General features: G+C 42.8%; 1 protein-coding gene across 1 annotated transcript in view; it reads left to right on the top strand.

Moving 5' to 3' along the window:
- Vps53 (VPS53 subunit of GARP complex) overlaps positions 1 to 21,614 on the top strand; it is a 134,692-nt gene that overhangs the window by 7,140 nt on the left and 105,938 nt on the right. Inside the window, exons 3-4 of the mRNA XM_005067384.4 lie at positions 8,415 to 8,464; positions 11,076 to 11,142. Coding sequence (XP_005067441.1) covers positions 8,415 to 8,464; positions 11,076 to 11,142 — 117 coding nt within the window. The remainder of the gene's footprint in view (positions 1 to 8,414; positions 8,465 to 11,075; positions 11,143 to 21,614) is intronic.

The raw sequence follows: 21,614 nt of genomic DNA, 5'->3' as shown, positions 1-21,614 counted from the left end.
GTAAGAAGGTCACACTAAAAGTAGGAGGCAGGAGGACAAGTGAGGAGTGTAACACAAAAGACCCTCAGAGAAATGCCAAGAGCCTCATGGGTAGGCTGGGTGGAGAGAACACGGCCTGAGATGGAGCCACTCAGTTTGTGCTTGAAAAGATGAAAGTAGAGGCCTATGCAAACAAAATCCATCCATTCTTTTACTCATTGAGGCTGGTAGAGAGAACTTGATTCCAAGATGGAAGAGTCAGCCATCAGAGATAGTCTTTATGAACTCAGAACTTACAGTCTGCCTTCATAATCTTCATAGCACTTACATTTAAAAGGAAATAAGCATTTGTCTGTGTCAGTAGTAATTATTGTATTGTACACATCTACCACAACTATACTGTTAAGATTTAGCATTGATCTGGCATCGGTTGCACTAGGCATTCTAGACATTCAGCAGCGATGGATTCTCCACTGTGTTGATGCTCTTGTGCAGTGAGGGTAATGAGCAGAGCAATAAGTAAACATGACAGAACACTCAGCTGAAATGTGATATTGGATATGCTGCAAGCAGGGTTAAGAATCCTGAGGCTTCCCTGCGGAATGACACATAGGATCTTAAAGTTTTCCTGACTTTAATAACAAGTTATCTGTCTGTCTGTCTATCTCCTTTTTTTCTGATTTGTTTGACAGTCTAGTTTTTAAAAATACATTACTTTTTTTTTTTTTTTGGTTTTACAAGACAGGGTTTCTCTGTATTGTTTTGGAGGCTGTCGGTCTAGCCTGGCCTCGAACTCACAGAGATCCGCCTGCCTCTGCCTCCCGAGTGCTGGGATTAAAGGCGTGCGCCACCACCGCCCAGCAAAAAATACATTACTTTTTAAAATAAAATTTGAAAAATGTTGAATTGTGTGATTGTCTTTTTGGAAGTTTTGTAGTTAGCCTCCACTGCTCAGCATTTCTGAGAAGGGAAGTTGGGGTTAGCTAGTGATAGAGGCTTGGTAACAACTGGCTTCAGAGAGCCTTTTTCTGCTTATCAGGAATGCCGATTTGCTGGGGGGTGATGACGCACACCTTTGGCCCCAGCACTCATGAGGCAGAGGCAGGAAGAGCTCTGTTGTGAATGTGAGGCAAATCTACTCTATGTAGCAAGTTCCAGGACAGTCAGGGCTACATAGTAAGATCCTGTCTCAAAACAACAAAAAGAATGCCAATTCAACTAAACAAACAAACAAACAAAAATCAGTGTTTGAAATTCCATAGGAAGCTGCCAGGTTTTTCACCTCTCTCTGAAATGATTGTATACACACACATATTTAAAGATTTCTAAAAATGTATTGTTTGCATTCCAATCCTAATCTCCCCCTCTCGCCTCCCCCTCTTTCCCCCCACCCCACTTCCTATCTGCTCCTCAGAGAGGGTAAGTCCTCTCCTAAGTTTGTCCTCTCATCTCCTTGAGGCAGCCCCCTCCCCCAGGCTGGCAAAGGTATTTCTCCATATAGAATGGGCTCTACAAAGTCAGTTTCTGCGTTAGAGTTAGATCTTGGACCTATTCATACACACACTTTTTTAAAGTGAAGCATGTTGTTCCCCAGATTCAGTTCTATGTCTTGTCTGATCATGATGCATGATAGTATGCAGTGAAGTTTCTTTTTTTCTTTTCTTTTTTTTCTTTTTTTTTTTTTCTTTTTTTTGGTTTTTCAAGACGGTTTCTCTGTGGCTTTGGAGGCTGTCCTGGAACTAGCTCTTGTAGACCAGGCTGGTCTCGAACTCACAGAGATCTACCTGCCTCTGACTTCTGAGTGCTGGGATTAAAGGTGTGTGCCACCAACACCCAGCTAAGGAGTAAAATTTTTGTGACTGGGTTCAAATCTCCGCACCCACACAACCAACTGAAATGCCAGTTCCACACATTCCAGTGTCCTCTTACAGTCTTCTCAGGCACCATACATCTGGCGCACATACATACATGTAGACACTCACGTATAACTAAACAAACTTTTTTGACTTTTTAACTGTGGTACACACCTGTAACCGTACTGCAGGAGGGTCATGAATTGAAGTCAAGCCTTGTCTAGTGGCAAAATCATGTCTAAAAAAGAATTATAAAAAATAATTTTTACTGACCTCAAGATGCTCTGAGTCTATTATCAAGAAGAAAGAAAAAAAAAAGAAAAAAGAGAGCAAACAAACAAAACCCAGGTGGCAAATAACTCTAGTCTGTCTCTTAAAAAAGCATCTGTTTTCACAGAAAGAAGAGTAAATACTCATAGCACTTACACCTTCCTGAGGAAAGGGTTATTTTACCGAACTATTAAAATGAAGGAAATACTTTTCAATAATTGGAACATTTAGCAGTACAGCCCTATTACAGTCAAGCCAGATGAGTAATTGTCAAAGACATGTACCAATTCCAGTGATGTGTCTAGTTGCTGGATTCCCACAGGCCTTTCCTCCAACTCCAGGGAAGACTCCCACATCATAGGCTTCACTGAACCGTGGGGTGTGGCAGCTCCATCAGAAACAGGTGTTGCAGAGAGGTAGCATGGCCTGGGGGTATAGCTCAGTGATAGAACATTGACCTACCATGCACCAGGCCCCAACAACTAAAACAAGCCCAAAGATATTGATATTGATATCTCTCTATCTATCACACATACGTATATATAATATAATATATATGAGCAATGACTATAATCAGAAATATCTCCACAATCTTAGACAAAAATCTGTCCTGTCAGAATCTACTTCCTAAATTTTAACCCGGAGGTGGATAGTAGTGTACCTCATATGGCTCGGGGTTAAGGAAAAGAATTTCTGTGAAGTGACCACACTAAACATTAGCACTCTCTCCCTCATGTTTGTCCAATAGGAAAGCTGTAAAACTGATGAAGTGTGGCCTATTTTTGAGAGAGAGAGAGAGAGAGAGAGAGAGAAAGAGAGAGAGAGAGAGAGAGAGAATTAGGGATTGAATCTAGGACTTAATGCATGCTAGGCAAGTGCTCTACCACTGAGCTATGTACTGAGTCCTCTTTCTCTTTTGATAACCTTATTCTTGGATGGCCAGGTCCTTGTCTCCTAACCTGCCTGTCCAGTGTCTCTAGGGGTAGCAGAAGGGCCATCAGATAAATATGCCCTTAAGATCTATTTTTTTCTATCGATGGGCCTTGTCTACAGGTTTCTGCTAATTTTTGTGTGGATGTGTGGGTGTGCAGGGTTACTTTTGCCATGGTGTGTGCTCTTGGAGGTTAGGGGACAGCTTTTGGAGGTAGTTCTCTCCATCCACTACAGGGTCTGGGTCAGGCTTACACAGCAAGTTCTTTTGCCTGCTGAGCCATCTCACCAGCCCTCTCTGATTTTTAAAGTGCAGCTGCACATCTGTATAATTATTTTGGGTGATTCTTAGGAAACAGTGTTGTGGTTTAACCAAGACCTTCCTGTCTCAGGATTATCAAATTCAAGAAATGGCATGGAATAGCTGAGTAAAAAGGCAGGGTGCAGTCCACCCTCGATGTACTTTTTACTCAGACTGTTGGAGAAAGTAAACCAGAAGTTGGCTCAAATCTGTGGCCTCTGCTAAAGAGAAACTGCAGGGTAAGCAAAAGCCTGCACTTCACTGCACGCTCTAGCTGTCTAGATTTTTGGTCATGTATATGTTTGAACAATTTAAAATGCCTCCTTGTAGAGAGAAGCCTTTTCCTTGCCAGCCACTATGGTTTTTACCCCGCCAGTTGCCTGGGCTCTGCTGTGTTGTAGTCCCCAAATAACACACAAGACACTGTATTAATTATGAAGCTGTTGGCCTTGCTTGTTTCTTACTGGCTAGCTCTGACTTTAGTATTTAACCCATCTAAGTATTTCTCTTACTGGACGGACATCTTACTTCTCTGGCGGGCTACATGATGACTCTCTGTGTTTCTCCTACCCAGAATCCTCCTCGACTCCTAGTCCCACCTATCTTGCTTCCCTATTGGCCAACAGTGCTTTATTGACATATACACAGGACTTCCCCATCACCTCATAACTATTTTATATTTGTAATTAAAAGTCTTATAATCTATAATTATATATGCTATATACATAATTATATATAAGTCATATTATTTTTAATAGTGTCCCTGATTTAGAAAGGTGTGATGACAAATTCCTGACTGTCTTTATCCAGATTTCTCAAATGCTAGTTTACAAAAGAATTGTTTTTTTTTATTTTATGTATATATGAGTGTTACACCTGCGTGTTAAATACACCACATGCTTCAGTGTCCACAGAGCCCAGAAAACATTGTTGGAATTGGGTGTTAGATTCCCTGGAACTAGAGTCACCAGTGTGGAACCAACCCTGGGTTCTCTGCAAGAGCAGCAAGTGCTCTTAGTCACCAGGCCACCTCTCCAGCCCTTTAATGCTAACATTAATAATTTTATTGTTGTTGTTTCTGCAAGAGCAGCAAGTGCTCTTAGTCACCAGGCCACCTCTCCAGCCCCTTAATGCTAACATTAATAATTTTATTGTTGTTGTTTCTGCAAGAGCAGCAAGTACTCTTAGTTACCAGGCCACCTCTCCAGCCCCTTAAATGCTAACATTAATAACTTTATTGTTGTTATTTTTTGAGACAGTTTCTTTGTGTAACAACCCTGGCTGTCCTAGAACTCACTCTGTAGACCAGGGTGGACTCGGACTTACAGAGATCTTCCTGTCTCTGTCTCCCAAGTGCTGGGATTAGGGGTGTGTGCCACGATGACTATTTTGTTTGTTTGTTTTTGGTTTTTGAGACAGGGTTTCTCTGTGGCTTTGGAGGCTGTCCTGGAACTATCTCTTGTAGACCAGGCTGGCCTTGAAATCACAGAGATCCACCTGCCTCTGCCTCCTGAGTGGTGGGATTAAAGGCATACGCCACCATTGCCCGGCCAACCAGTTATTTTAAAATTTTTTTAAAAAGATTTATTTAGCCGGGCGTTGGTGGCGCACGCCTTTAATCCCAGCACTTGGGAGGCAGAGGCAGGCGGATCTCTGTGAGTTCGAGGCCAGCCTGGTCTACAAAGTGAGTTCCAGGACAGCCTCCAAAGCCACAGAGAAACCCTGTCTCGAAAAACCAAAAAAAGAAAAAAAAAAGATTTATTTATCTATTATGTATACAGTGTTCTGTCTGCATGTATGCTTGCAGGCCAGAAGAGGGCACTAGATCTCATTACTGATGGTTGTGAGCCACCATGTGGTTGCTGGGAATTGAACTCAGGACCTCTGGAAGAACAGTCAGTGCTCTTAATTGCTGAACTATCTCTCCAGCCCACAGCTGGATTTTAAAACATTTTTAAAAAATGTGTGTGTGGGGGGGAGTGGAGAGTGGATTATGTGTCTGTGTGTGTGTGAGTGAGTGAGAGAGAGAGAGACAGAGACAGAGAGAGACAGAGAGACAGAGAGAATGAATATACACATGGACTGGTGAGAAGACTCAACAGGTAGCAGGTAAAGGCATCTGCTGCTAAGTCTGAGGACCTGTGTTTGATCCTGGGAACCCACATAACAAAAGAGAGCAGACTCTCACAAGCTGTCCTTTGTCCTTTACACTCAAGCCATGGTACTTAGACACACACATAAAAACACGTACAAATAAATGAAACATCATAAAATTTTTATGTTTTATTTATGTGTGTATCTATGTATGATTGGGCAACTTCAGGGGCCAGAAGAGGCTCAGAGTTCCTTCAGCTGGATTTACAGGCAATTATGGTGCTGGGAACTGAATTCAGGTCCTCTGGAAGAACAAGTGCGTTTAACTGCTGAGCTGTCTCTCCAGCCACACACACACACACACACACACACACACACACACACACACACACAGACACACACAGACACACAAACACACAATTTAAAGAATATATACAGCCATTTGTTGAATTTGATAATCCTTAGACAAGAAGGCCTTGTTTAAACCATAACACTGTTTTCTAAGAATCACTCAAAATAATTACACAGATGTATAACTGCATTTTAAAACATGATACAAAGAATATATATTTTAAAGAATATATGTACACCTTTAACCAGTACTCAGGAGGGAGAGGCAGGTGGATCTCTGTGAGTTCAAGGTTTGTCTGGTCTACGAGGTGAGTTCCAGGACAGCCAGGATTACACAGTGAGTCCCTGTCTCCAAATAGCAATAACACACACACACACACACACACAAAATCATCATTGCTGTTTTATTTTAAAGATTTATTTATTCATTACCTATACAGTGTTCTGTCTGCATGTATCACTGCAGGCCAGAAGAGGGCACCAGATCTCATTACAAATGGTTGTGAGCCACCATGTGGTTTCTGGGGATTGAACTCGGACCTCTAGATGAGCAGTCAGTGCTCTTAACCCCTGAGCCATCTCTCCAGCCCCATTGCTGTTGTTTTAGTTGTGGGTTCCAGCAGTTAGTAGGGTCAGGAACTGTTACTCCCATTTTCCTAGAAACTCAGGAAGGTTGAAGAACTGCCCTCCAGCAAGTTGGCAGTAGCAGAGGTGGACCAGACAAAAGGTCCTGGACAGGTCATCAGTGTTCCTACATGGATGGCGATTTAAATCACACCCAGTCCAGTTTGAAGGGACTAACTTAACAGAGTAGGACTAATTTCATCCCAGCTGAATTGCATTTCTCCAACAAAGTCACTTCTCTTTTCCACATTTCACTTTTTCTCTTGGATTTTTGAAAATTCAGAGTAAACCTTGGCTTAAAAGGAGAGTTGTGAACAGGCTACTGTGGCATCTCAAGTCTGTTCCTGGAAGGTTTCTGGCTTCTTCCTGTCAGCAGAGAGCCAGAAGCAATTTTTTAAGCATAGTTCCTCCTGAGAAAAAGTTTCTGTTGGGGAACTAGAAAACTACCATCCTTTCCATCTTCCACCAGGGGGCACCATTTCATCACATTTTCTCTCTAGGTTCGTTTGTTTTCCTAGTCTGTGACCATCATTACAGATGAATTAAAGTGTAGGCAATTGCACTCAGAGGCAAAAAGAAGAAACATTGAAATTCTTTTCCTCAAGCTACTAATTCAGATTTTCTACATTCCAGCCACTGGCTTGTTACAATGTATGGTCTTCCAGACATTTTCCTAATGTATCTACTTTCATAAAAGTAACTTTACTTGCTTAGTGAAGGGTAAGTGTTATAGAGAGGAACTTACTCTGTAGACCAGGCTGGCCTCAAGTTCACTGATTGACCTATCTGCTGGGATTAAAGGTGTGTGCCACCATGCCAGGCTGTATTTTTCTTCTTTTCTTTGAGAAAGAGTCAAACTTGTGATCCTCCTGCTTCAAACTCCTGAGTGCTGGGATTACAGGTGTGTACCATTATGCTTAGCGTTAGCAAACAAATATTAAGTGAGTAGCTTGATGAATGTTCCCAGTTGAAGGGCTCTGTCACTCAGGGAGGACCTTGAGGACTAGTACCTTGTCCTCAGAGGGCCTCTCGGCTTTCTGCAGTCACTGGCTTCTTCAGAGAGCTGTTGTTCTGGTTTCTAAGGTGAGAAGTAATTTCATCTGTTCCGGAACCACCTTGTTCCCAGCTCTCCCCAGCAGCGGTGTGTGAAAAGAATTAGGCATTTTCATGCAACTCTATTCATTTGTCCCATTTCTTTGCTGTAGTTTATTTCATGATTTGTCAGTCTTTCTCTTTTTGAAACAGGGTCTTACTTTGTACTTTGTAATTCTGGCCATCCTTGACCCACCTGGTCCTGTCTCCTGATGCCGGAACTAAAAGAGTGCACCACCACACCAGCCCTCAGCCTTCTGGATTCTGTTTTAGCAAGCTTCCCACAAAGGCCCAGACAGTCTTTTAGTGCCTGTGCAGCCTCCCAGCTCTGTCACTGTGGTATACAAGCAGCCATAGGCTGTGTTACAACAAACACAAAAGAGAATGGGTGTATTTGACAACTACTGCTTAGTTTGACAAAGAGTCAGGCTGGAAAGATGGCTCAGCACTCACTGCTGAGGGGAAAAGTGTGGGGACTGAGTTCGGATCCTGAGCACCCATGTAGACCCTGGGCATGGTGGCTTGCCTGTAATCTCAGCACTCAGAAGGTGGAGACGGGGTCTCCAGAGCAAGCTGGCAGGGAAGACTGGTGAATTGATGGTTAGCTCTGGGTCCAGTTAGAGACCCTGCTCAGTGCATAAGGTGGAGAGTGACTGAGAAAGACTGCTGATATCAGTCTCTGACCTGTGCACCTATGTGTGCTCACAGGATATGCAAACATGCATACATACATATATACTCATTTGTATACCATGTGCACTATGCACAAAACCAAAAACAGTTTTAAAAATGAGATTATTTTTAAAAGTATTAAGTATAGTATCAAGATTAAACTTCTTGAGGTATCATCATATCCCTGTGAAAGAGAATTCCAGAAAGTGAAATAACAGCCAGCACTCTTTTTTTTTTCTTCATTGTAGTCTCTGGCAAACATAGATGATGTCGTGAACAAAATTAGACTGAAAATAAGGTAAGTAACACATATGATTGTTAATTAGTGAAAAACATTTATTTACGGGGCTGGAGAGATGGCTCAGTGGTTGAGAGTACTGGCTGCTCTTCCAGAGGTCCTGAGTTCAATTCCCAGCAACTACATAATGGCTCACAACCACCCATAATGAGATCTGGTGCCCTCTTCTGAGCTGCAGGGATACATACAGACAGAACACTGTATACATAATAAATAAATCTAAACAAAACAAAACATTAATTTACTCATATCTGAATCACATTTTTCGATGAAAGCACTGAAGTCTCAAATTTAAAAATATTTATTTCTCCTGGGTTTTCATGTAAACTCTATGGCAAGGAACTGAATTCTGTGGCCAATGTTTAACTGCCTATGCCAAATGAAGGGAGCTGGAATAGACTGTTAAAAAAACCAAAAAAACGGTTATCAGACAGGCTGTGGTGGTGTACACCTTCAAACCCAGCACTCAGGAGTAGACTCAAGAGGGTCTCTGAGTTCTGAGGTAGCCTGTTTTATATAGTGAGGCCCCAGCCAGCTGGGGCTTACAGTGAGACCTTGTCTGTACACCCAGCATACACGAAGCCCTGGATTCAATCCTCAGCATGGCATAAACCCATAAACCAGGTGTGGATGCATACACCTGTAATCTTAATGTATGGGAACTAGAGACGAGATGATCAGAAATTCAAGGTCATCCTTGGCTACATGGTGAGTTTGAGACCTACCTGGGATACATGAGACCCTACCAAAAAATAAAGAAAAGGGAGAGGAGGAGAAAAAGTAACTTTCAAAGGAGGCAAAAACTTTTCTACAATATTTAATGGTTTTATTCTTTAGTAGGCTTACCTTTTTTAAGCTAAGACTCAGCAATGGAGATGGGGTTATACCTGTTGGTTATCTGTAACAACGATATTGATCTGCGGATTGACTTGGATGTGGTCCAGAACTAAAGACTTTAGTTAACCCAGGGCCTGATTGTCCATGTTAGTACTTCCTGCCTAGTAGCCTTGTTCTGGCCTATCTAGGTCTAGGTTTATAAGTTTGCTACCTAATAGGCACTAAATAAGTGTATTTTCATTATATAAGTAGTTTGTTTCATTGCTTCAAATGTATTTTGGAGATTTTGTGTGCATTTGTTTGTTTTTCTTTTTTTTGGAGACAGGGTCTTTCTATATCCCCTGACTGTCCTGGAACTTGCTTTGTAGACCAGGCTGGCTTCAAACTCAGAGATCTGCCTGCTTCTGTCCCCCGTCCCCCAAGTGCTGGGATTAAAGGTGTGCACCACTATGTCTAGCTTGTTATTGTTTGATTTTTTTTTTTTTTTTGGTGTTTTGAGACAGGGTTTCTCTGTATTGTTTTGGAGGCTGTCCTGGAACTCGCTCTATAGATCAGGCTGGCCTCGAACTCACAAAGGTCCGCCTGCCTCTGCCTCCCCAGTGCCGGGATTAAAGGCACGCGCCACCAACGCCCGGCTATTGTTTGATTTTTGATGAGAAAACTCATTTTGAAGATGGAAAACGTTCACTTGAGTCTAGAAGGTGAGGTTTTTTTTTTTTTTTCTGAACATTCTTTAGGTCTTTCAGTAAAAGGCACTGCTCCATAAATGATTTGTTCTACTGGTGCCTTAGGAAGCACCAAGGTGAGCTAGAGGGAAGATCAGGGATTAAGGTCACTTGTTGCTCTTGCAGAGGACCCAGGTTCAGTTCCCACGTTACTGCTCACAGCCGTCTGTAACTCTTGTCCCAGGGGATCTGACACCCCCTGTAGGCACTTGGCGTATATATGGTATACATACATACACACACACATACATACATATATACATGCAGACAAAACATTCACACACATAAAATAATAAAATAAGTAAGCCTTAAAAAAGCCTCCTTGTTTTGTTGGCTTCAGCTATAATGGCTCTAGAGGAGACCTCAAAGTTGCCAGAGTTTATATAGAAAGTAGAGACGTCCTGATGCACCAGAGACCCCTGTCAGCTAGCTATTTCCTGCATTCTTGCTACCATACCTTAAATAGATTCTTCAAGTGCAAAATGAAGCTGGCTGGTAGAAATCCCTCAGGTGGAGGCGCCATGCAGTCACTGTTGCTGAGTCCCTGGGAAAAGACATGCCGGAAGCCATAGATCTGCCTCTGACAGGCTGCACCATCAGGGCAAAAAGAGTAAGCACTGACTTTGCAAATCATACTGGCTCCTTGATCCTTGTAAGGTCTCCAAAGTAGGGATTTTGCAGTTGCTAATTTGAATTTGCTGGCTTATTTCTGTAAAACATCTGTAACTTTGTCATTGTTGGTTTACTATGTGAAAAACACTTAACAGTTTTATTGGTCTTTTCAGCCAGCTTCTGAATGTTAACTGTTACCAGTTTTTAAACAAAAGTAATCCTGAATCTGCACTGGTGGTGACTTCTTGTGTTCATGTTGCTCCTTGGTCCTAGGCCTTGTTCTTCTATCCCTTGTGCTCGTGTGATTTTCTGCATTAAATAGGTGCAGTGTGCAGAAGTTGATGAGTGAATTACTGATTGTGTGTTTCTTTTGGTCTACCCAGAGTTGCATTTATTTGAATGACTTATGTCCTATCATTTTTTTTTTTTCCGGCCAGGAGACTGGATGACAATATCCGTACTGTCGTAAGAGGTCAAACAAATGTGGGGCAGGATGGAAGGCAAGTAAGTGACGCATCCCTCCACATTAGTTACCATCCCCTAATTTTATAAAGATCAAAAACCAAGTGGCCAAAATGTTGGTCAGTTTGTTTGCGCTTCAACAGCAGGAAGCATGACTGACCTGCCCCACCATGTCTGGGGCAGTATCTGCAGGCCAGCCACGAGCTCTCTCACTCAGTGTCCTCCAGACCCAGATCATATATTAATACACAACTTACCCAGGGCCAGCATCTTGCAGGCTATGATGGACAAACTGAAGAGTTCCAGTTTTTCACCAGCTCAGACATGTCCTATGTACCGTGCCTAACTCGAGTCCCTTCTTTTATCTGTCAGCTTGGTTTTTGGTATTAGTTTGATTGCTGTAGACGTTGAGGCGGCCATGGTTCCTCACACCTGTCCTGACAGCCAGCAGGACTGGGTTCATTTCAGGATTGTAGGGTTCTTTCCTCCTCACTGTGGAGGGCTGTTGCAAGGAGAGGAAGGGGGAAGAAGCCTCTGGAGAGGAGGTATTTATTCTTCAGGACTGAAGGCAGATGTTAACTGTTAACCAGTTTCTTTTCTATTTGGAGTCTGTTTAGGCATCATATTTCAGAGGTTGCTGTCGTAACAAATGCTGAGATTGCCTTTCCCACTTTCCTCCCTGCAGTGTCTGGCCCTCCCTTTCATTTCGCTCACTTAGTCAGCTGCACACTGTTGGGTGGTTTCACTCCTCTCATTTGTCCTCTCCAGCTTTTCGCAGCACTGGGGAGCAAACCCAGGGCCTTGTGTACACTAGACAAGTGTTCCATCGCAGAACCACAGGCCCAGCCCTTGGTGGTTTTGAGACAGTGTTAACTGCTTAGCCTCAAACTCTAGGCCGTCCTGAAACTCTCAGTCCTCCCGCTTTGGCCTGCTGAGTGCCAGGGTTACAACCGCAGCCCACCATGACCAGCTCTCTGACAGTATAGTACCCATGCAGCAGGAGCGTTAGTCATGCTGCATCCAGATCAGGCAGAGAGGGGTAAATGCTGTTACACAGTTCCGTTTCTTCTTTTTACCCAGTCCAGGACCCCCCTCCCATAGAATCTCGGGTGGGTCTTTCTGATGTATTAATCTGATCTAGACCATTCCTCTCAAATTTGCCTCTCTCATCAGGGATTCCAGATCTTTCAGGTCAATAATCAGTCTTTACTACTAAGGCCTCAAGTAGATTAGGTTTTCTGTTGTTTTTTTTTTTTCTTTTACTTCACTTTCTTCCAGTTTTTATATTTTAAAACTTTACCCATTTAAGGGCTAGCCCAAATACTGATTCTTTTTTCATGATATTTTATTTATCCCAGTTGCATAACACCAAAGGACTTAGAATTTTAGGCTCAAGGAGACTTGACCTTCACCTGACCCTGTCTGCATCTACACAGGAGAGGCAGATGTGTGTCTTTCCTCTTGTCACCCCCAGCCCTCTGCTGTGCCTGCTTTCTGAGTTTGTTCTCCCTTGGCTTACTAATGAGTAGATCTTGGCCCCCTGGCTAGTTTGTAGTCTCCTTGGAAGCAAGAACTGTTTTTCATCATTACCCTTCAGTCCGCATAGTCCCTTATACAACTACAGTGAATATTTGGAGTGTCTTAGATTATTTATTGCAAACAGACAAATGCCCTTGCCCTAGACTGTAAAAACTTCATTTTAGTCATGTTTGAAGGGGTTTAAAGTTTGATTGGGGATGGTGGTGGTTCAGTGCTAGGGATAAACTGGGGTTTTCTGAATGCTAGGCAAGTGTGCATAGTTTTACCAATGAGTAGCATCTCTAGCCTGTGATTCATGTGTGAATAGTTCCAGGTTACTGTTACTTGGAATAGCACTACTGTATTTTGTGACTCAGCCTACATTTTGAATAGCTTACCAGAAACCTTAAAATACTTGGAAGTGTCTCAGGTATTTAAGATCCTAAGAATGTGAAAAGAAAGGGCTTTTTGTTGGGTCATGCTATGTCCGTACACATCCTGGCTGCTTATGTTTTAAGTTGTAGGTCATAAAAAAGCAGCGTGGGGGAGCAAGCTCCAGAAGGGGTAGGCCTCAGGAATGCCTCTCCCACCTTCACTTGGAAATGGGTCACAGGTTGCCAGCAGGGCAGCTCATATTTCAGAGAGCAAGACCATGTTTTCAAGAATGTTTAGATCACATTTCAGTCCGTGATGGAATTTTGTGTTGTCTCCTTAGAATCCAGACAGAGAGGAAGCCCAGAAGAAATAATCACTTTTCCTGTCATCCCCTCCATCTGTCTCTTCCAGCAGATTGAAATGCCAGTTCAAGTGGGGACTTTCTTCACCAGAGCATGCTTGGTTCTGTCCTTGTCAGCTCCTAGGGATGATAGCATGACTCTGACCGGTGGTTTGCTGAAAGGGAGTCTCCAGCTGACTATCACAGATGAGGGGGTTACGGATATGCCAGAATACTGGGTTTTATCGGTCAGCAGGCCCTATGTTCCTTCCCTGCCATGGAACATGAGCAGTTTGCTTTCAGAACTTGTTTCCTCAGGGGCTGAGAATACTCAGGAGAGCAGCAGTGGGAACAGAGGGAAGCTCCCTTCCTTGATGGACTCTCTCCATCCCTCTGAGCAGCTCGTCACCTGTGTACAGAACACTCAGCCTTATTGCACATCATGGAGTCTTCTTTGAGCTGGTTTTCTTTTTGAGACAGGGTCTCATGCAGTGCATTCTGCCCTTATAGCCTCCTACCTCCACCTTCTAGGGTTACAGATGGATGCCTCCAGACCTTACTCTAATGATCTCTTGGAAAACATTTCAAATGATTTGTTGTTATGGAAGAGGGTAATAAGCATGTATGTCAAGGCCAGAGAACAAGTTTGCAGAGTCAGTTCTCTCTCCACTTTTCTATGGGTTCCAGTACTGATCTCAGCTCACTAGGCTTTCATGCCACTGAACCATCTCTTGGGCCTTTTAAAAGACATTTTTAGCAGGAGGTGTGTGTGTGGTGCATGTGTGTGGTATGTGTGCATCAGTGTATGGAGGTCTTGCTTTTTGAAGCAAGGTATCTCACTGAACCTGGAGCTCACTGATTGAGCTAGGCTGGCCCTAGATAGCCCTAGCAAGCCCTAGATAGCCAGCCTCCCCAGCACTGAGGTTACAGATACATTTTTGGGGCATGCTAGAGGTCAAACTCAGGTCCTCATGCTCCTTTACTGAGAACTTTACCAACCCTGAGAACAGTTCTTTTTTTATTGTTTAGGGCTGGACGTAGTAACACACACCTTTAATCCCAGCACTCAGGAGGCAGAGGTAGGAGGATCTCTGTGAGTCCAAGGCCAGCGTGGTCTACAGAGCTCTAGTTCTGGGACAGTCAGGACTATATGATGAAACCTTGTATTGGAGATAGATAGATAGATAGATAGATAGATAGATAGATAGATAGATAGATAGAAAATAGATAGATAGATAGAATTGTGGGCAGGAGAGATGATTCAGTAGTTAGGAGTGCTTGTCGATCTTTCAGAGGAACCAAGGTTCCTAGTAACCATGTTGGGCAGCTCCATACTACTGTAACTCCAACTGTGGGGGATCTGATGCCTCTGGCCTTTGTGGACACTGCACTCCCATATACAAATCCACACAGAGACACAGGCATATGCACATAAATAAATTTTTAAAAAAAATATTTGGGCAGATTTTTTAAACTGAAGATCCAATAAGGCCGTTTTTTAGTTTTTGGAACACCAGCTGCTTGATTAACAATTTGCTAAATAAACATTTTGGAGAGCCTTTGGTTGTTGACTACCTCTCCTGTAGGCCAGCATGTAGTGGTTTAGTCTGCGACCTCTTCTAATCGTACTACAATGCTCTTACAAAGTCCCTGTGGCACTGAGACCTCCCCATTTTCGTCTGTTGAGATCATAAGTCCAAAACCTTAATTAGATGTTCACATGTTGGAAATGTGTGGATAAAGTGAGTCAGTTCATGCTCTGATATGCTCTGAAATTCATGCAGCTTCCCTAGAATTGAAACACAACTACTGGGAGATAGCTAGAAAGAGGTGAATATAGGAGCAGGTTAGAGGAGGGCAAGCTGGCATTGAAATTGCAAGAGGGGCCAAAGCATGACCAGTTCCAGGAAAGCTCACTGAGAATCACTGATGCAGGGTCAGCCTCTGGCTTTGTGTCTTTGTGCAGCTTGGCCATTGCAAGACTTTCTTTGAGTAGAGCATGACTGAGGTTTAGGAGGGAAGAGAATTATTGCTACCCTCTCCAGCTCTCTGCTCATCATTGCAGCTCAGGTTTGGAAAAAGGTAAGGCAATTGTACTGTGAGCTTCCACCCAATTGAAAATACTTTATATAGCTTCTCTGGAAGTTTCTGATTCCATAGAAGCATAGATATGTATGAGATGAGGAGATCACAACTGCATTGGCTCATAAGACACACTATTCCAGATGCGTTTAGACTGGACTGAGTAGGGAAGTATACTTTGTTCTGGCCTTCATCAGTTTCAGTTCTGCCAGCTGGACCATGGTATACCTAATCCCTTTCCCCATTATAGCTTCTGTCATTTAGAATGGCTGTTGTGTTCCTTTTCTAACATAGTCATCCTGAACTCCCTTAACTCTCTGATGTAATTGCCAGAGTTTTCACTGTTCTGGTTCTTTGCTCTGCATGGGGTTTGTCAGCATCCCCTTAATGTGTGATCCCTAGGAGCAGACATTGTGTGAACATGCAGGGGGGTACTCTATCTCCTTGCTGTAGACTGGGGCCTTGTTGTGAGGGTTCCTTCTCTAGGGAAGCACAAGCCACTATCTACACCCTCCTCATAAGGTCTCAATGACAAACTAAAGTACAGTTTCACCAGAGTTCGCCCTGGGAGACAAATGAGCTTATTGAATTCACTTACAGTACATAGATGAGGGCTTACTGGCAGGAGTGTGGATAGCCCCAAAGCAGTCACACTTGGAAGTCTTTACCCAGTATAGGTGATGCCTTCCCCATAGCAACATATAGGGAAGCATCCCGTTAATGATAGTCTTCACCAACCTACATTCTCTAGTGCCTCCTGAGATCCTCAAGCCATGTGCAGTTGTGGCAGAATTATAGACAGATGATTGGGAAGACCACTTAGTCTCTCAGGTGAGGGTCCAGTGACCCTCCCCTGTCCTCCTTTGAGGGAATGCCAACCATCATCAAACTAAATAGTGGACTCTAGCAAGCAGCCATGCCTCGCCTGATGAAGATGGAGGGTGTTTCATTCAGCTAACTGCTTTCTGTTACAGAGCATCCAGGGTCTGTCAATGCCCTGGTATTAAAAACAGTTTTATGTTTCTGGAGGGAAGACAGTGATTTTTCTAGATTCTCTGGGGCGTTTGCAACTCGTCAGCAGTTAAGTGGCACTGCTGAAGGTACTGTTCTGCTCCCTGGGTTTTGGTGGGGTTTTCAGCAGCCACATCACCTTGTTGACCTCACTGATTGGCAGTGCCCTGTAGCACTCATGTCAACAGTTACAAGGATGGCCTTGAAGATTAGAAAGCAACCTAAACAGAGTATGTGATCCATGTCTGTCTCCTTTGGGAGAGTGAATGCCAGGTCTCAACAGGACAACCACACGCCAGTTGTAGCCCAGTTGTGGTCAGGTCTGAATGTAGACCCCAAGTTGCCAGATCTATCAGTTTTTCAAGAGAAGCCAGGAATCCAAATTTTTCTGTGCCTCTCCCAGCTCTCAAATGTTGGCTTGGTGTTTTTCCTAAACACTGCAAAGGCCAAACCAAACACATCTGTGGCCCAGCGCTCTGTACCACTGCCCCAGGTCTTTTTCGTATGAGCCTCACTTAAACTTTCCTATTTGTGCAATAGATTCTTTAAAATCTGTGCTAGCTTTATGCTCCTACCCTAAGTTGTATCTTGTGTTTTACTTGATTGTTTCAACCTATCAAGGTCTTTGTAATCTCAATGACTTCCCATTTTACCAAGATCAAATCTGCCATCTCTCTTCACTCAAGCTGTAAATGAGAAAGTGAAACAGGTTGGGTTTGGAGCCCTGTGCTCTGCCATCAGAGACTTCCTGTTCTCCTCATCCTCGCTCCAGTCTAAAGTGCCAGGCCCACAAAACACGGGGTTCTTACCTGTTCTTGGTTATTATCCAGGGCTATTGTAGGGGTGAGCCCACAATACTGTCCACGCCCCTTTAGGCTCTTTCTGTCTCTCTGTCGTGTCCCCCCCCCTCCGTGTGTGTGTGTTGGTTTGCTTGCTTGCTTGTTTCTTTTTTTAAAGATTTATTTTTATGTATGTATATGTCTATGTAAGTGTGTATAATATGTGTGTGGGTGCTCTGGGAGTTACAAGCAGTTGTGAGTGTCCCAACATAGGTACTAGGAGCATAACTCAGATCCTTGGGAAGTGCAGCATGTGTTCTTGACTACTGATCCAGCTCTCCAGACCCTCCTCCTCCTTTTTTCTTTTTTTCTTTTTTTTTGACTATATCTCACACTATGGACCAGGCTATGCAAGAACTCACTATGTAGCCATACTGGTCTTGATCTCCTGATCCTCTTGCCTCTGCTAGGATGACAGACAAGGCAACACCTTTCCTGGCACAAAGCTGTGTTTCCCAATCTCTTTTTTCTAGAATAGAAGATTAATAATATTTGCTTCACTTGTAATAGAGATATGAAGATTTATGAACCAAATCACAAAAGTGTGTTACTTTCCAAGGAGAAAACATTCACTGCTTTTTATCATGAAAATTAGCACCTCATATAATTCAAGCGTTAGGACAGAAATGTTTCCAAACTGAACCAGGTTGGGCTTAGGGCTTTACCACATGGTACTGATTAGTATGTGGCTGAGTTTGTTCTTAGCAGTGTAGTGGCAGGAGTGTTTGTGTTTTTCTTTCCATCGTTTTAGTGTATAGCATTCTTCCATCCTTTCTTGGGAAGAAAATTGTCTTAGTTAGGGTATCTATTGCTGCGAAGAGACACCATGACCACACAACTCTTATAAAGGAGAACATTTAATTTCAGAAGTTTAGTCTATTATCATCATGGCAGGAAGCATGGCAGCATGCAGGCAGACATGGTGCAGAGGGTAGCTAAGAGTTTTACATCTGGATCATCAGGCAGCATGAAGACAGAGTGATACTGGGTCTGACTTGAGCATCTGAAATCTCAAAACCCAACCCCAGTGACACACTTCCTTCAATAAGGCCACACCTATTCCAACAAGGTCATACCTTCTAATAATGCTACTCCCTATAGGCCTATGGGGGCCATTTTCATTCAAACCACCACAAAAATTAAGCCCATTGATTGATGAAATTAATTAAGGAAATAAATAGCAATAGTTTTAAAGGATGTATATATACACACACATATCATGCCAGGGGGACATGGCAGTGCACATCTGCAATCCCAGTACTTGGAAGGCTCAGGCAAGAAGATCATGAGTTTGAGGCCAGTCTGGGCTACATACTGAGGATCTGTCTGTAATGAATAAGTAAATAACAACTGCTACTTGTTTTTTCATCCTAAACCTACCACTTTAAAAATGATAAAGCTTTTCTAAGTTAAACTGTTATTTCCCATTAGTAACTGAGAATGGCTGAACATTTCTCCTGCTTCAGCCTCCCCAGTAGCTGAGACTACAGGTGCAAACCACAACACCTGCCTCCAACCCCATCTTGTGTGTGTGTACATGTGCATACATGTGTGTGCATGTGTTTGTGTCTGTCTGTCTGTCTATCTGTATCTCTTTTTTTCGTATTCTACTTTTCAGAATGTTTTCACACTAAAATTGCTGTGGTCAGAGCATGTCCCTGGAATGCAGACAGCACTGATTCATGGAACAGCCTGGCTGTCAGCCTTCTGTAAGCATAGTGTCCCTCATACTGCTTGAGCCTGGCTGCCATTCCCTAACCAGGGCTTCTTTCATCTGGTGCAGAGTCTAAGGGTGCCCTGTCTTTAGCTGACAAGTTGAATCCATGTGAATGCTTCTAGAACACTTAGCTATAATTTAAGCAAGGGTTCTAGATTAGCTTGGAGTGTAACTAGGATTAATCTGATTACTGCAACATATCATTTTACTGGACATGAGCCTTGATAGCATATTGTCTCCCTCACTGTTTTGAGACAAGGTCTCTCTGTAAGTAGCCCAGTCTGTCCTTGTCTAAGTCCTCCTGCCCCATCTTCTAACATGTTAGGATTACAGATAAGAGCCACCATACTTACCCTATTCTGGTAGTGTGGTGTTTTTTGTTTGTTTTTTGTTTTTGTTTTGTTTTTCTTTCTTTTTTTTTTGCAGAAACACCTGCTGCTTCATTGAAGTTCTGCCATTTATCCTATAAAACCCTCATTTTCAAACACCTTATGAGGAATCTAAATAGCTATTTTTTTTCTTTCCTCTATGACTAAGAAAGGCTAAACATTTGTGTCAATCCTTAAAGGATTGTTGTCATGGGGGCAGTGTGGCGTATGCAACATCGAGTGTCGTCCTGGTCAAGTAAAAAAAGCGTGAGTCTGAATATGTTATTTTTGTTTGTAGGAAATGCTGTTTCTTTCAGCCCCAGATTCTCTCGCTCTCCTCCTCCTCCTCCTCCTCCTCCTCCTCCTCCTCCTCCTCCTCCTCCTCTTCTTCTTCTTCTTCTTCTTCTCCTTCTTCTCTTCCTTCTCTTCCTCCTCCTCCTCCTCTTCCTCGTCCTCCTCTCCATCTTCCTCGTCCTCGTCCTCCTCCTTGTCCTCCTCCTCTTCATCTTCCTTGTCCTCCTCCTTCTCCTCTTCGTCTTCCTCGTCCTCCTCCTTGTTCTCCTCCTCTTCATCTTCCTCGTCCTCCTTGTCCTCCTCCTCGACCTCCTCGTCCTCCTCCTCGTCCTTCTCCTCCTCCTCCTCCTCCAATGGTGCTGGGATACAAATTCAGGTCTTCCTGCTTGTGCAGTAAATGCTCTTATCCACTGAATCATCTCTCCATTACCTGAGAATAATAATCTTAAGAGGAAGACTTATGGCCACATTTAAGCTTTCTAAAGTGGAGGCTGCACTTGTGTTGTCTTGCAGATAAGGTTCTGGCTCAGTGTGTGTGTGTGTGTGTGCATAATGTATGTATGTATGTATGTATGTATGTATGTATGTATGTATTCATTCTGTGTATGTGTGTACCTGAGTGTATGTGTCTACTCCATGTGTACGGAGTCCATGGAGGTTATAGAAAGCAATGGATCTTCTATAACCAGAGTTGCAGGTGGTGGATGCTAAGAACCGAGCCTGGGTTCTCTGTAAGAAAAGGAAATGCTCTTAACCACCAAGCCAGCTCTGTAGCACTACTGTGCTTATTTTTAAATGTACCTAGCATGTCACATACTCATTCATGGACTTTTGCCCCTTGTCATGGTAGGCAATGATTCGACAGATTCACAGAGATTTATAGTGTGTGTATGTGTGTGTTTGAGATAGGCTCTCTTTGTGTGGTCCAGACTGACCTCAGATATTTGGTGTGTGTGTGTGTGTGTGTGTGTGTGTGTGTGTGTGTGTGTGTGTGTGTGTGTGTGTGTGTATGTGTGTGTGTGTGTGTGCTGTATGTATGGCTGTATGTATGTTATGTATATGTGTGTCTTCTTTATTTTTCCCTTACAATTTATATATCCCAGCAAAACCTTTCAAGCAGTATAAAAATTACAACATGGTTACATTCTATCTTTTAAGTAAATGATAGCAATGAATACAAGTAAAAAACAACATGTTTTCCATTTCTCTAATATGGTTAAACATTTTACAAATTACAGGTGAAAAACAAATTATTCCCAAGAACCCGCATACTTTCATACCAGTTCATGCCAGTTTTTCTCAGCCAGTTCTTTTACTGGCAGGCTGCATTTTCAGTTGCAAATAAAGGACTAATCATTTTATTATTTATCTCAAAAGGTAGTCTAATAAAAATCACAAAACAGTCACAAATTTAAACTTATATGAAAAAGTCAGCTCTACTTTAAATCCTCAGGGTGCATACCCACTTATCAACAGTTTTTGTTTTGTTTTGTTTTTTCCAGATGGGGTTTCTCTGTGTAACAGCCCTGACTGTCCTGGAACTCGCTCTGTAGGCCAGGCTGGCCTTGAACTGACAGAGATCCTCCTGCTTCTGCTTCCCTAGTGCTGGGATTAAAGGCATGTGCCACCACCACAACCAGCCAACAGGTTTTATATATATATATATATATATATATATATATATATATATATATATATATCAACAAGCTGAGGGCAGAAATGGGTGTAAGGAATTAATCATTACCTTTGATCACCAACCCATCCTAACAAGAAAGGCACATCAGCTAGCAATAGCCAGGCTGCCATTGTTTTGTTCCCTGACCTCAATGAGTCCCTTTCTCAACTATTAAAAATGTGTCTTTCTGAACTTTAAATTGTCACCAAAGATTTTCTACCCCAAAGCCTTTAACCAAAACATCTTAACCTAACCTTAAGTCATTATTTAAAACTTGATTTTAGCTATGGTACAC

The sequence above is a fragment of the Mesocricetus auratus genome, unplaced genomic scaffold, assembly GCF_017639785.1.
Source record: "Mesocricetus auratus isolate SY011 unplaced genomic scaffold, BCM_Maur_2.0 Super-Scaffold_100007, whole genome shotgun sequence".
In the NCBI taxonomy this organism is placed as follows: Eukaryota; Metazoa; Chordata; class Mammalia; order Rodentia; family Cricetidae; genus Mesocricetus; species Mesocricetus auratus.
The sequence above is the reverse complement of the archived record's forward strand: the minus strand, read 5'-3'. Positions and strand labels throughout refer to the sequence as shown.